The 11921-nt window shown below is 33.9% G+C and overlaps 1 protein-coding gene across 50 annotated transcripts in view; it reads right to left on the minus strand.

The window, feature by feature from the left end:
- FUBP1 (far upstream element binding protein 1) overlaps positions 1-11921 on the minus strand; it is a 33886-nt gene that overhangs the window by 19971 nt on the left and 1994 nt on the right. For 20 of the 50 annotated variants that reach the window (XR_009599592.1, XR_009599579.1, XR_009599589.1 and 17 more), the window contains exons 2-15: positions 7755-7845; positions 6872-6934; positions 6029-6067; positions 5025-5064; positions 4530-4582; positions 4366-4437; positions 4184-4241; positions 2412-2574; positions 2227-2325; positions 2000-2101; positions 1652-1754; positions 1450-1550; positions 842-983; positions 33-193 (exon numbers count right to left, since the gene is read on the minus strand). Coding sequence is in view for 31 of the 50 variants with exons in the window: in XM_012174207.5 (XP_012029597.1) it covers positions 33-193; positions 842-983; positions 1450-1550; positions 1652-1754; positions 2000-2101; positions 2227-2325; positions 2412-2574; positions 4184-4241; positions 4366-4437; positions 4530-4582; positions 5025-5064; positions 6029-6067; positions 6872-6934; positions 7755-7845 (1287 nt within the window). In the remaining 19 variants the exon portion in view is untranslated. Of the gene's footprint in view, positions 1-32; positions 194-841; positions 984-1449; positions 1551-1651; positions 1755-1999; positions 2102-2226; positions 2326-2411; positions 2575-4183; positions 4242-4365; positions 4438-4529; positions 4583-5024; positions 5065-6028; positions 6068-6871; positions 6935-7754; positions 7846-10190; positions 10344-11497; positions 11569-11921 lie in introns of all 50 variants that reach the window. The other 30 variants (XR_009599602.1, XR_009599596.1, XR_009599598.1 and 27 more) reach the window with 4 other exon arrangements.

The raw sequence follows: 11921 nt of genomic DNA on the forward strand, positions 1-11921 counted from the left end.
TGCTAACAACAGGAAGTTTAAAGCATACTCACACCAATCTTTTCTTCTATGAGTTGCCGAGCATAGTCTATTTGCTGTGGAGTGCCACGAATTGTAAATAACTTCATATTAGGATCTGCATTAGGTGGAGGATTTCTCTGAAGTTCTATTCTTGCACCAGACTGTTGGCTTATGCTTTTTATGGTTTCACCCCCTAAAATCAAAACACAGTAATTTCTTTAAAGATTCATAGGATACAAGTGGAGCTACTCAAAAGGAACTGGTTACAATTAAGGAAGTTTTGAACAGTATCCCATCTGCCAATATGCTATCAGGAGTTTCCATTTATTCTACACTTTAAATCAATTTATATAATATATAATCAATCATAATCATACATTTTAAAGTTTTAACACATAACTTAATATGCCTGTAGCCAACCTTAAAATGAATTATCATATCAACACTTGGTTCAAAGAAATTGCTTTTATAAGCAATGAGGAGCTAACACAATGACTTAAAAAGTCAAAAATTTAAAAACGTGTCAGGAAACAGCAAAGTAAACGAAAAGAGTCAAATCATTTTCCAGGTGAGAAGAAAAGTTTTTTACACTAATAATTAAACTGCTGAGCCTCTTCTCTAGAAACCAATGTGATTCAAATCCCACTCTAGATTTAAGTACATATAAGGCCCTTAATTTAGGCTTTAGCTGTTACATAGCAGCATGAGAACACTTTGCTACTAAAATACAGCCAAAGAAAAATCATTGCTATTCATCTACAATAGCAACAGAAATAGCATCCAGAAAATCAGAATAAGCATTACAATTTTAACCATACATTAATAGTTTTAAATACATTGCCTTTTCCTATTATTAATCCAGTTTTCCCAGTTGGGACAATGAAATTAAATTCCTGTAGTCCACCAGGTGGTCCCATGTTCCAGTTGCCTTGACCTCTACCTCTTCCTCGACCACCAGGTCCAGGTCCACCAGGATTACCAGCCTAAAGGGGGCAAAGACAAAGTTAGAAGAGTCAGAAACTCTTCTTTCCACAATAAAATTAATGCATGTCTATTTTCCTCAACTTTCATTTTCCTAAATCTTAAAGTTAGAGAAGCTAGGGGACGCCATCCACCCCCAAATCAACAAACCACCATCACCTTTTATTTTTTACTGTGGTGAATAAACTAGTGCACTTATGCAGCTGCCCTCTTGCTCCAAAATGTGTACCTTAAAGCAATTTAAACTTCCTAGCAATTAATACGGGGGAGAGTGGTGGGCTGCTGTCTATGGGGCTGCACAGAGTAGGACACGACTGAAGCAACTTAGCAGCAGCAGCAGCAGCAATTAATAAAGTTTCATCAAACAGATTTTGATTTAAAAACTATGAAGGGGAACTTCCACACTTAATGAAGGAAAATATTCTTTAATGAAAACAAAACAATGAAAATATTAACATTCTATCAAACCTGAACACTTCGAAGAAGGTCTGTAATAATTTCCGCAGCATGCTGACATCTGTCTGGAGGTCCTGTTATTTGTGCTATTCTATCAGGTGTTGTTCCATCATCTTCAAAACAATGAAACCAAATTGGATTAATTTAACATTAAATTAATGAGCATTAAAAGAAACTGCCAGCAATGCTTAGAAAATTAAACATAAGTACTCACCTGGCTTAAACTGAATTCGAACACCAGCGTCATTTTGTATTTTTTTAATCATCTCTCCATTTCTTCCTATTACAATGCCAACAGCAAATCTTGGAATGGGAACCTTATGCAAAGAAAACTAAGTATTAGGAAAGCCATTTCCTGAAAAATGTATCTGCCGCAAACCACAGAAGCACTATATTTATATAGAAGAGATTAAAAAGATACAAAATACACTGTATTCTAAGTTGAAAAGTTGGGGAGGGGACAATACAATGTTAGAGAAGGCTATGTGACACAAAACAGCAAAACTCCTAGTTTATTTACGGACTATCATGCAATCATTTCTGAATTGGTATTTTTACTTACATCTATTCCTTCATTTCCTCCTATTCTTGACCCATACTCATTTCGAACTTCTCTGAAACCACCTTGATCACGAATTAACTCTAACACCATCTCCTTGGCTTGCTGAAGTAGAAAAAAAATTACCCAATTTAGGAAGCGTGTCTCAAAACACTGTAATTATTCACACATGTTTTACCCACTGCTATCCAACCCAAATCCCCCTCTGTAAAATATAAACTTAAGTTTACTTGAACTTTGTACGGGTCTCCTGTAATCCTAAGAGGTTTGTCAGCACCAGTATTCTGAGGTCCATCTTGGATCATAACCATTTTAACTCCAGCCCGTTCCTGTTAATTATAGAAATCAGATATATTAACAAAACAGGAGGAGGAGGAAACAGGCTTCAAAATAGAAAGTTTTACACAGTAAATACCTGAAGTTGTTTAATAGTCTCTCCCCCTTTTCCAATAACTAATCCTGCTTTGCTAGCTGGAATCATGATTTCTTGAACTGCATTTCCTGGTCCATCACCATGATGGAAGCCAGGGGCTGGTCTTCCTTTTTCAACAATCTGGTCCAGTAACCGTTTTGCTGATCTATTAACAAATTAATAGTCAATACAAAATAATCAGGTATTTCGTCCATCCCAATTCAGATTTAGGTGGCCTAAAAGTAAATTTTAAAAATTCAAAGAAAATATCATCCATATAAAAAACTGAAACCATGCAATAAATTTTCCAGATATATAATCTTCAATATTTTTGAGAACAGTATGAAACTTCCAAGAAGACATACCCTACTTCTAAAGTTATCTCAGAATAAAGCTCATTCATCCAAAAATTAAATGATGCATTTATTTTTAAAACTTTACTTTGGTTACTCATGTTAAAATTTATTTGTTCATTTAAAAAATAATTTAAATATGTCAACTATATATGCCAGGTACTATTCTAGGTTGGGGTTACAGCACTGAAATAACAGTTAAGGTATTTTTTGATGTGGCTTAACTTTATTAAATAAGTAAACACAGAAGGTTAAATAAACAACTCATCTGTTAAGTGCTATAAAGAATATTAAAGCAAGATAAGAAGGACAGATTGTATGTGTGTGTGAAAGGATGCTATTTTATGTAAAATAGATGAATGAGGAATTCCCTGGCAGTCCAGTAGTTAGGACTCTGCATTTCCACTGCAGTGGGGCATGAGTCCAATCTCTGGTCAAGCAACTAAGATCCGGGCAGCTGCACAGTAGTGATCAAAAAGTAAATAAATGAAAATGAACAAAAACTTTACTGATAAGGAGACATTTAAGCCAAGACCTGAATTAAGTACAGGAGTGACTATGAAAACATCTGAGGGAAAAACATCCCAGGGAGAACTAGAAAATGCAAAGGATTCAAATGAGAAGCATTCTTGGTGTCCTGAAAAAATAGAGAAGAGGCTAAACAGAAAAGAGGCTAGAACAGAGTGAGCTGGAAGAATAGCAAAATATGCAGTGAGAAAGGTGGAAGGGAACCTGAGCCATGATAAAGACACTGACTTCTACTGTAAATGGGAAAGCATTAGAGGGTTTTGAACAAAGTAGTATATGAACTGACTCACATTTTAAAAGGATCAGTGTGGCTGTACTATAATCAGACAAAGCTAAAAAAACAAAAAACCTGAAATACCTTGCAATAATACAGGCAAATGGTGCCAGAAATAAGGTGACATGGAAGGTGGCAAGAAGAGGCTGAATTCTAAATAAATTATGAAAGATAAAATGACCAAGGGTTGCTTATGGATAAATGAATCATAAAAGAAAGATAAAATATTAGAACAGTTGTCATACAATGAAATGAGATGAATTAGACAAGTAAAAGTATGGACTGGAAAAACAATGATTCTGTTTTTAACAAGCTAAACTTTGAGATGTATACTGAGGAAGCAACAGGATATATACATCTGGAATTTAGAGAAAGAAGTCAAGGCTGAAGATTCAAGCAGTGACCACCTTTCCAATTTTTTAGTAAGAGACCTGAAAAATAGAAATGTGGGGTTCAAAGATGGTTTTATGTTCAGTTAAAGGGATTTTTTTAAAGCATGTTTATGTGCTATTAGAAATTTTCTAGAAAAGGGGAAAAGTAAGTGCAGAAGAAAAGTTGGTTCAACTGCAGGGACAACATCCTTCAGGAAGGAGGGACTGGAACATGATTTTCATACTTACTGGACAGACTCGGGTGTTCCTGTTAACATACAAGACCTTTCTGGAAGGCCACCACTGTCTACAATGAAAAACAAACAAAAATCTTAGGCCAAGAACAGAGTAACAGCATCATTTTCACTAAAAACTTTAAAAATGCTAGTTATCTTGTGACTTTGAAAATTACAGCAAGAGAGTAACATTACCAGGAGCTATCTGTATTTTACATCCAGATTCCTGTTGTATGCGTGAGATCTGTTCACCTCCTCTGCCAATTACTAGTAAGAAAAAAGAAAATTATTTGCTGGAAGGTTTTAAAGTGTATTTTGAGTATGTCTTTTCAAAGCTTCAAAAAAATTAGCTTACTTACTAAATCCAACCATTCCATCTGGAACTTTGTATTCTTCAGTCATTACAGACCTGCTAAGAAATGACAGAAACTAACAATTTTCTTCGAAGAAACATAATTTATTTACAAGTAAAAATAAACATAGAAATCTAACAGCTTCTAAGAGCTTAAACTAAGTTTGTAGGCACACACTTAAAATACTCAAAAGTCAAAATATGAGGCCTATGTAGCTAAAAAAGCAGTTGGGGTGAAGTTCAGAAGTATCATTTTAAGTTATTTTAATCACTTTAGTTTTTCCAAAGGGTGGCTAATTCCACCAATCCTTCCAAAGTATAAATGTATCTCACTCAAAAAGAGAACTGATCATCACGATTACCTATTTGAGTCAAAGGCTTTAAAGGATTCACACACACATACATACATGTATATTCACTATATACTAACTTGGTTATATTTCACATTGAATTCAACTAAAACTTGCAAAATACTCTTAGAAAAGCTTTTATTTTACTATACCTTTGCTGCTGATGCATTGGTGGTAACTGTGTTCCAAAAGCTACCAAAAAATTAAATGAAATACAAATTATTTTATTTAAATTGACAGATGTTTAACAATATCATCATTTAAAGCAATTCTACAATTTTCCCCTGACATAAGACAACATCTTGAAAAGAATAAAATTTTACGCAGAATACTTAAATCAACAGTCGGCAAGAAACTCAGTGAAAGGGCAGACATTATTAGCAATAGCATTAAAAAATATCCTTTTCAAGTGTTGTTAAGCCAAGATTAAGAAATGGAATTGTAACACTTATGTTCACAGCAGCACAACTCACAATAGCCAAGACATGGAAACAATTTAAACGTCTGATGACAGAAGAATGGATAAAGGAAGACATGGTATATGTACAGAGTGAAATACTATTAACCATAAAAAAGAATGAAATATTGCCATTCACAGGAACATGGATGCAACTAGATATTATCGTACTAAATGAAGTCAGAAAGAGAAAGACAAATACCACATGATATCACTTATATGTGGAATCTAAAACATGACACAAATGAATCTATCCAAGAAATAGACTCATAGGCAGAGAAGAGACTTGTGATTGGTGGAGGGGGGGTGTTGGTGGAGGGATGGAGTGAGAGGTTGGGGTTAGCAGATACAAACTATACATATATATGGATAAGCAATACGTTCTTACTGTACAGTACAGGGAACTATATTCAATATCCAATGATAGACCATAATGGAAAATATAACAACTATCTATCAATTAAAAAGTGGGAGTTATAAAACAAATTGAATACATAAAATGATTAGCAACCAAATCTTATAATATATACACTGCCTTAACAGAAGTGGAAGATTATAAAGATCGAAGGTGTATCTTTACAAATAAATTCATTCAAAAAAAATTTATGGCCTTCAAATAACTTCAAAGATACCATAAAACACAGGAACAAAATTGTTATCAAAATCTAGTTTTTAACCAAATTTAAAATAAGTACTTACAATCATTTTGAGGAGCAACTTTCTTAGCATCTGGCTGATCTGCAAAATTAAAGAGTCTTTTAATTTTCTGCCAATAATATAAGACTCAGCTCCCCCATACCCAATCAAGAACACCAATATAAACATTTATGGAAGTAGCTGAGGGTATGGTTTATCATTTGAACCAAAACCACCAAAACTCAGCCCAAACACTTAGGAATCGAAACAAAGAAAACTGCACTTCTTTCATGCTCTTCATGTTTAAAAGATGCACAGACATTAAAAGAAAATTCTTTTACTGAATCAAATCACTGACCTTAATGTATGTCAATCACTTTAGAATGATACAACAAAGTATTTAGTCCATTAGTTAGCAAAACATCACATGCTAAAGTCTAATGATGCTTCCCACTGTAGGAACTGAAGATTGGAAGGAAAAGAACCTATCAAAATGTGAAATTTTGACATATCAAAAGCTGAGTGTACCTGACAATGAACACAAAGCTATGCAAAATAAGTTAAAAAAAAAAATCACATTACAAGGCAATCTCAAGCTAAACTGTTCTACTGTTCCTAACCAAACATTTCACAGCATAAACTTCAGCAGAAACTCAACAACTACATGACTTCATCTTTATCTACATCCTTTACACACATGAATACAATGCATACCTTAGAATAGGCAACCTACAGCTCAAAGTACTACATTCTCCTCCCCCCTTCAAACTTAAATGATTAAACATCAGAATGTTGTGCAGCAAAAATTCAGACACATAATCCAAGAAATATTTGTGTCCATTTAAGAATCCACTGGTTTATTTCACGTTTACATACTGAACACAGGTAATAAATAAAAATTCCTGCCTTTAAAAGGAGAGGGCATTCCCTCCCAGTGTGTTGTACTGCTCGGACTTGTCCAAGAGCCATCTACACATAAAATAAAAAGAATACATTACATACAACATCTGAAGCATCATTAGCTCATTTTTTTTTGTATATTAAAACCTCACTATAAATGTGAAAGACACTTAAATAAAAGGAAACCAAGTACTCCTGATCAAAAGCTACAAATACATTCTATAAGCTCATTCAGAATCCTCCTTTAAAAAAGAATAAACGGGCAAAAAGAAAATGTATCAAAATTCATACATCAAATCTAAAATAAAAAATACGTGCAGACGTCTAAGTTCAGAAGCTTCAACAATTATGTTTTTTTAAAAAAATACAAAGCACTGTATATCTACTGTTTTAAGCCACATTTTGAGTTAAACCTGAAACACAAAACAAGGTACTAAAGCAAACAAAAAGGTAACAATGGTATAACCTGCAACACACAAAAGTAGCAAACTATATAGCAACTTCAACCTTTAAAGTGAAATCTAAAATAACAAAGTAATGAGAATATAGCATCTCAGATTAATTCATGTATGATGAGAAAAACCAGTGAAATGTTTCCTAGACTTTTACTTCAGTATATTAACAAGTTGTCTGTGCAAACTATCAATCTGGCACAATCCTAAAAGAGGGAAAATGATGTTCTCTACTAAGACAAAACTGACTGGTTAACTCAAATTTTACCTACCTTGTTTAGGTCTCTTTTTACCCCCTCTCCTTCTGAGGCCAATATAACCCTTACAATTTTAGGAACCTTATGATAAAAGCAATGTTTCAAAAAAAGAACACTTGAAAGATTACTTCAACTAAACTCCGTGTAAAACAATTTAAAATATTTATGGCTATAACTTACCTCCATCTTCCAAAGGTCTTTTTTGTCCCCCATAACCATAGTCATTTGAATTCAGTGACGTACCAGCATCACCTCCAATTTTTGCTGCAATCTTAAAAAACAAAACACATCATCAAGGACAACATCATAGCTTTAACTATTCAGAACGAAATTCCCTCACATATGCTAAATATCTATCATGTAAGAAAATTAACTTGATAGACAAAATAATTCAATTTATATCACTAATAACTTCAGACAGTTACCTGAAAATTTCTGATGTATCTCTATAAAAACAAAGAACTAATCAATTAGGAATCTTTAGAAGACTGACTAAAGAACTTTGAGGAAAGTCGGACTCCTAATTCTGTCTTCTCCATGACCATGTGTTGGCTGGCAGAGAGAACAGCATATGAGATGCTAAGGCTATGCTGTCTAACAAGGTGTAAAACGCCAGTCACATCTGGTCAGCGAGTACTTGATATGTCTAGTCCAAACTGAGATGTACTTCAAGTGTAAAAGACACCCTAAGTAGTGAAACTGTGGAACAAATACAAAGCATCCGCCAAATTTTTATACTGAATACAATAAAATGGCAACATTTTAGATATGTTGAGTTAAAATATGTTACTTGCGTAATACTTCTGGACAATCTTTTTCTAAGGAAATGTGGAGGTGTGGGGGAAACCTGGGAAGTTGTACATCTATTATAGAACCACATTCTGGGGCAAACGTCATATAAGAAATACCAGCCTCACAAGTGAGGCAAAACCAGGGGATATTTATGGCATTTTTCAACGAAAAAGGAAATGGAACTAAAGTTGCTGAGTGCCAACAGACCAAACTGTCTATCTGTAATAAATGTTTTATACTCATTTTGTCACTGAATCACCACAACAATTCTATGAGATAGAGTGCTTATGAGATAATCATTTTACAACTGAAAAACATCTCAAGAGGCATAGTAAGTCAATGGTGAAGTTCCAATTTCTACAGAGCGCCACGGAAATTACTAAAGGGGTAGTCACCAAAGATGGGTGATGCACTGATGCTATCCTTTGAATTTTGAGTATGTTTGAAATTTTCTATAAAAGTTAAAGAGAAAATGAAACTTTTGATGACTGGAATTCTTCCAAAGAAAGATCTTGATGTGGAACTAAACTAAGTGCCTCAAGCTTCATTATAACTAGAAAACTGTGAAGGATAAGTGTATTTAATAACCTGAATTCAAAATGTATCACATAAGTCCTGATACTTACATTATCTGTTCCCATATACCAAATATATTTCCTAGGGTTCCCAGATTTCCCTTTTTCTCATCTGTAAATGCAAATACCCACTACAAAGCATATTAGGATTAAATAAAAAAATGCTTGATAACAGGTATATATTTCTTGATGCTATCTTAATCATCTTTCACTTTCTCAAAAGCGTATTTGTATATTTGATCTGATTAATATTATTTCTGAAAATTTTCCTCATCACACCTGAAAATTGCTTTTCCACTTCAGTTTTAAAGCAATGACCATCTGAACTGTTGCAAAGGAACTTAGCTGCTGGGCACTGATTTAAGGGAAGTATTTCAGGTCTGAGAAACAACAATATACATGAGGGAAATAGTTTAGGCTGGCAATACCTTCTGCAATTAGCTTTTATAAATACTGAGTTTGCAAAGCAGCACTCCTTGAACTCCAAGTAACTTCTGGATAGAAAAAGGATACTTAATTGGATATCTTCCCATTTATTGGATAGTTCTAAAATATCCAAATGAAAACTGATCATTAAGTTCACTCAGAAGAACCAGTTAACACCATCTCAAAAATTCCAAACCAATACAAAAACATTGTGTGTGTTTAGATGCTTTGGTCCTGTTCAACTCTTTGCAACCCCATGGACTATAGCCCACCAAGCTTCTCTGTCCATGGGATTTCCCAGGCAAGAATATTGAAGTGGGATGCCAGGGATCAAACCCACGTCGCCTGCATTGGCAGGTGGGTTCTTACCACTAGTGTCACCTGGGAAGCCCCCTTCACTAAAAACGTCAGTGAAAAGCTTTTAGTAAAATTACTACTATTCAACCCGTTAAATATATATTTGCTAGGTTACGTCACAGGATTACTTTAAGAGAAATAGTAATCCTTAAAATTCAACCTTTAGCTATATACAATTCTTATGAGACCAGGAGAACTAAGTGTAGGCAACTTCTTTGATTTTAATTTACAATAAAAATACGAGTGTTCTATTTGGACTCTCCTTACTTCTCAAAAGGGTAAATATTTTTAGTATTTTCGTTGTTTTAGCATTTCCCAACTTTCTTCATTGATTATTCCTAGAATCTAAGAATTTTGGAGTTGAAAGAAAATTTAAGAGATTCAGTCATACCACCCGATTTTCAAGAATAAAACAAAAAAACCACAAACAATAGCACACAAAAGATTGACTTTCAGAAGTAATTACCTAAATGCCCCAAATGACTATCTCCTAAGTTTCAGTCTACATGCTTCCTTAGGCTTTGGGGTCCAACCGTGATTTGGGGTCAGTGGTAATTCTGGTTTTACTGCTTTGTGTCCTTGCCAAATTTCCTTAAGCATTTTGTGCCTCATTCATCTTCTGTGTACAAAAGAGATAAATAGTTTCTCCACTTACCTTATAGGATAATTGTGGGAATTAAATGAATTAATACACATATGCTTAGCACAGAGACCTAATATGTAGCATATAAATTGCCAGTTACTATGAACAAGTCAGCACACTAGAATTTAACAATAATCCAGAGTTCACAAGACTTCAAATGTTTGGTTCAAAAATTTTAATAGCCTTTTATTTATACTGGCCCAAGACATACATTTTGAAAGAATGCAATTATTTTCAAAACAAAATTTCATCACTAATTCATTAAGATATGTTGATTCAATTTAATACTGAGTACCTACTATGGGAAAGATCCTAATGGATTGTTTCCATGTACCAGAAATGTGAAGAGGCTAGAAATATTACTAGGCTACCACTTTATTAATATTGTCCCCTCTCTATAGTCCCAAGTCTTTATTATCATAATCAAGCTTTGCTATACTATTTCAAAATATATTACTAAAAAAAGCCCCCAAAACAAAACTCTCAAATGCTGAAGAGAATAATGGTAAGTAAAAAGCCAAGAGTTCTATTTTATAAATTTTTCTTTTTATTCAAACATAATAGTCTGAATTACTTTCACAATTATCAAGAAAGAGACTTAAAGAATTGAGTACCTAACAACTGATTTAATAGTTTAGAGGGGAAGTGATGAGGGTTGATAATGTTGCTTAACCTGCGATCTACTTACTACTTGGTCTCAGATTTACTTCTATCTTCATATAACTTTAAGGGGAAAAAAGTAGATATATACTAATTTTCCAATGTTTCAGGGATAGAACTTGTTATCAGTGTGATCACTAAATATCTAGTCAAATAATTTCAATATCACCCTCCACAGATAAAGCTTGAAATACCCAAATATAATTTCTAAACTATACCGTTGGAAACCCTAGAGAAGCAATTTAGTGCCCTTGTGTTAGATTTAGCTCACAGATCTGAAAACTTCACATTAAAAATAAAACTATTTGAATTCTCTGGAAAAAAGACCGAGCTCCACTGCCAGATGGCAACAATCAGCTGGAGTAAATGCTACTAGCTTTAACTAGATAGGGTCCAGGGACACTAATCATTTGTGCTGCTTTCCCGCATAACAAAGAACTGTTCAGCTGAAATGCCAATAGATTTCCCACCAGTATGCAGCTCTTTGAAGGCAATAAGCTGTTCTTATACCTCTTCCTTCCAAAGAACATAGCATAATACTCTGGACAAAGAAAAGAAACTTAAGGTTAGATGGAGATTTTGGAAATACAATTCAGAATCCATTTAATATAAATAAGGAAAAAAGTAGTTCAAATATTAACCTAACTTGTTCCTTCAACCCAAACACCTTTCCCTATACTCCACACCTGAATAATCAGACAAGCAGCTACAACCAATATATATGGAAACATTCTCAAATACCACAAGAAGGGGCAATTCAACTCAAATGCTAAACTTGAGAATATCAGATTTAAGATCAGTTCTGTAGAAATAATCAAATCACAGAAAAGACACTTGTAAACTCTATTGCAGGACAAGAAATTCATAGTTTGAGGACAATTTCTATATTAAAAA

This window comes from Ovis aries, chromosome 1, assembly GCF_016772045.2.
Source record: "Ovis aries strain OAR_USU_Benz2616 breed Rambouillet chromosome 1, ARS-UI_Ramb_v3.0, whole genome shotgun sequence".
Taxonomy (NCBI): domain Eukaryota; kingdom Metazoa; phylum Chordata; class Mammalia; order Artiodactyla; family Bovidae; genus Ovis; species Ovis aries.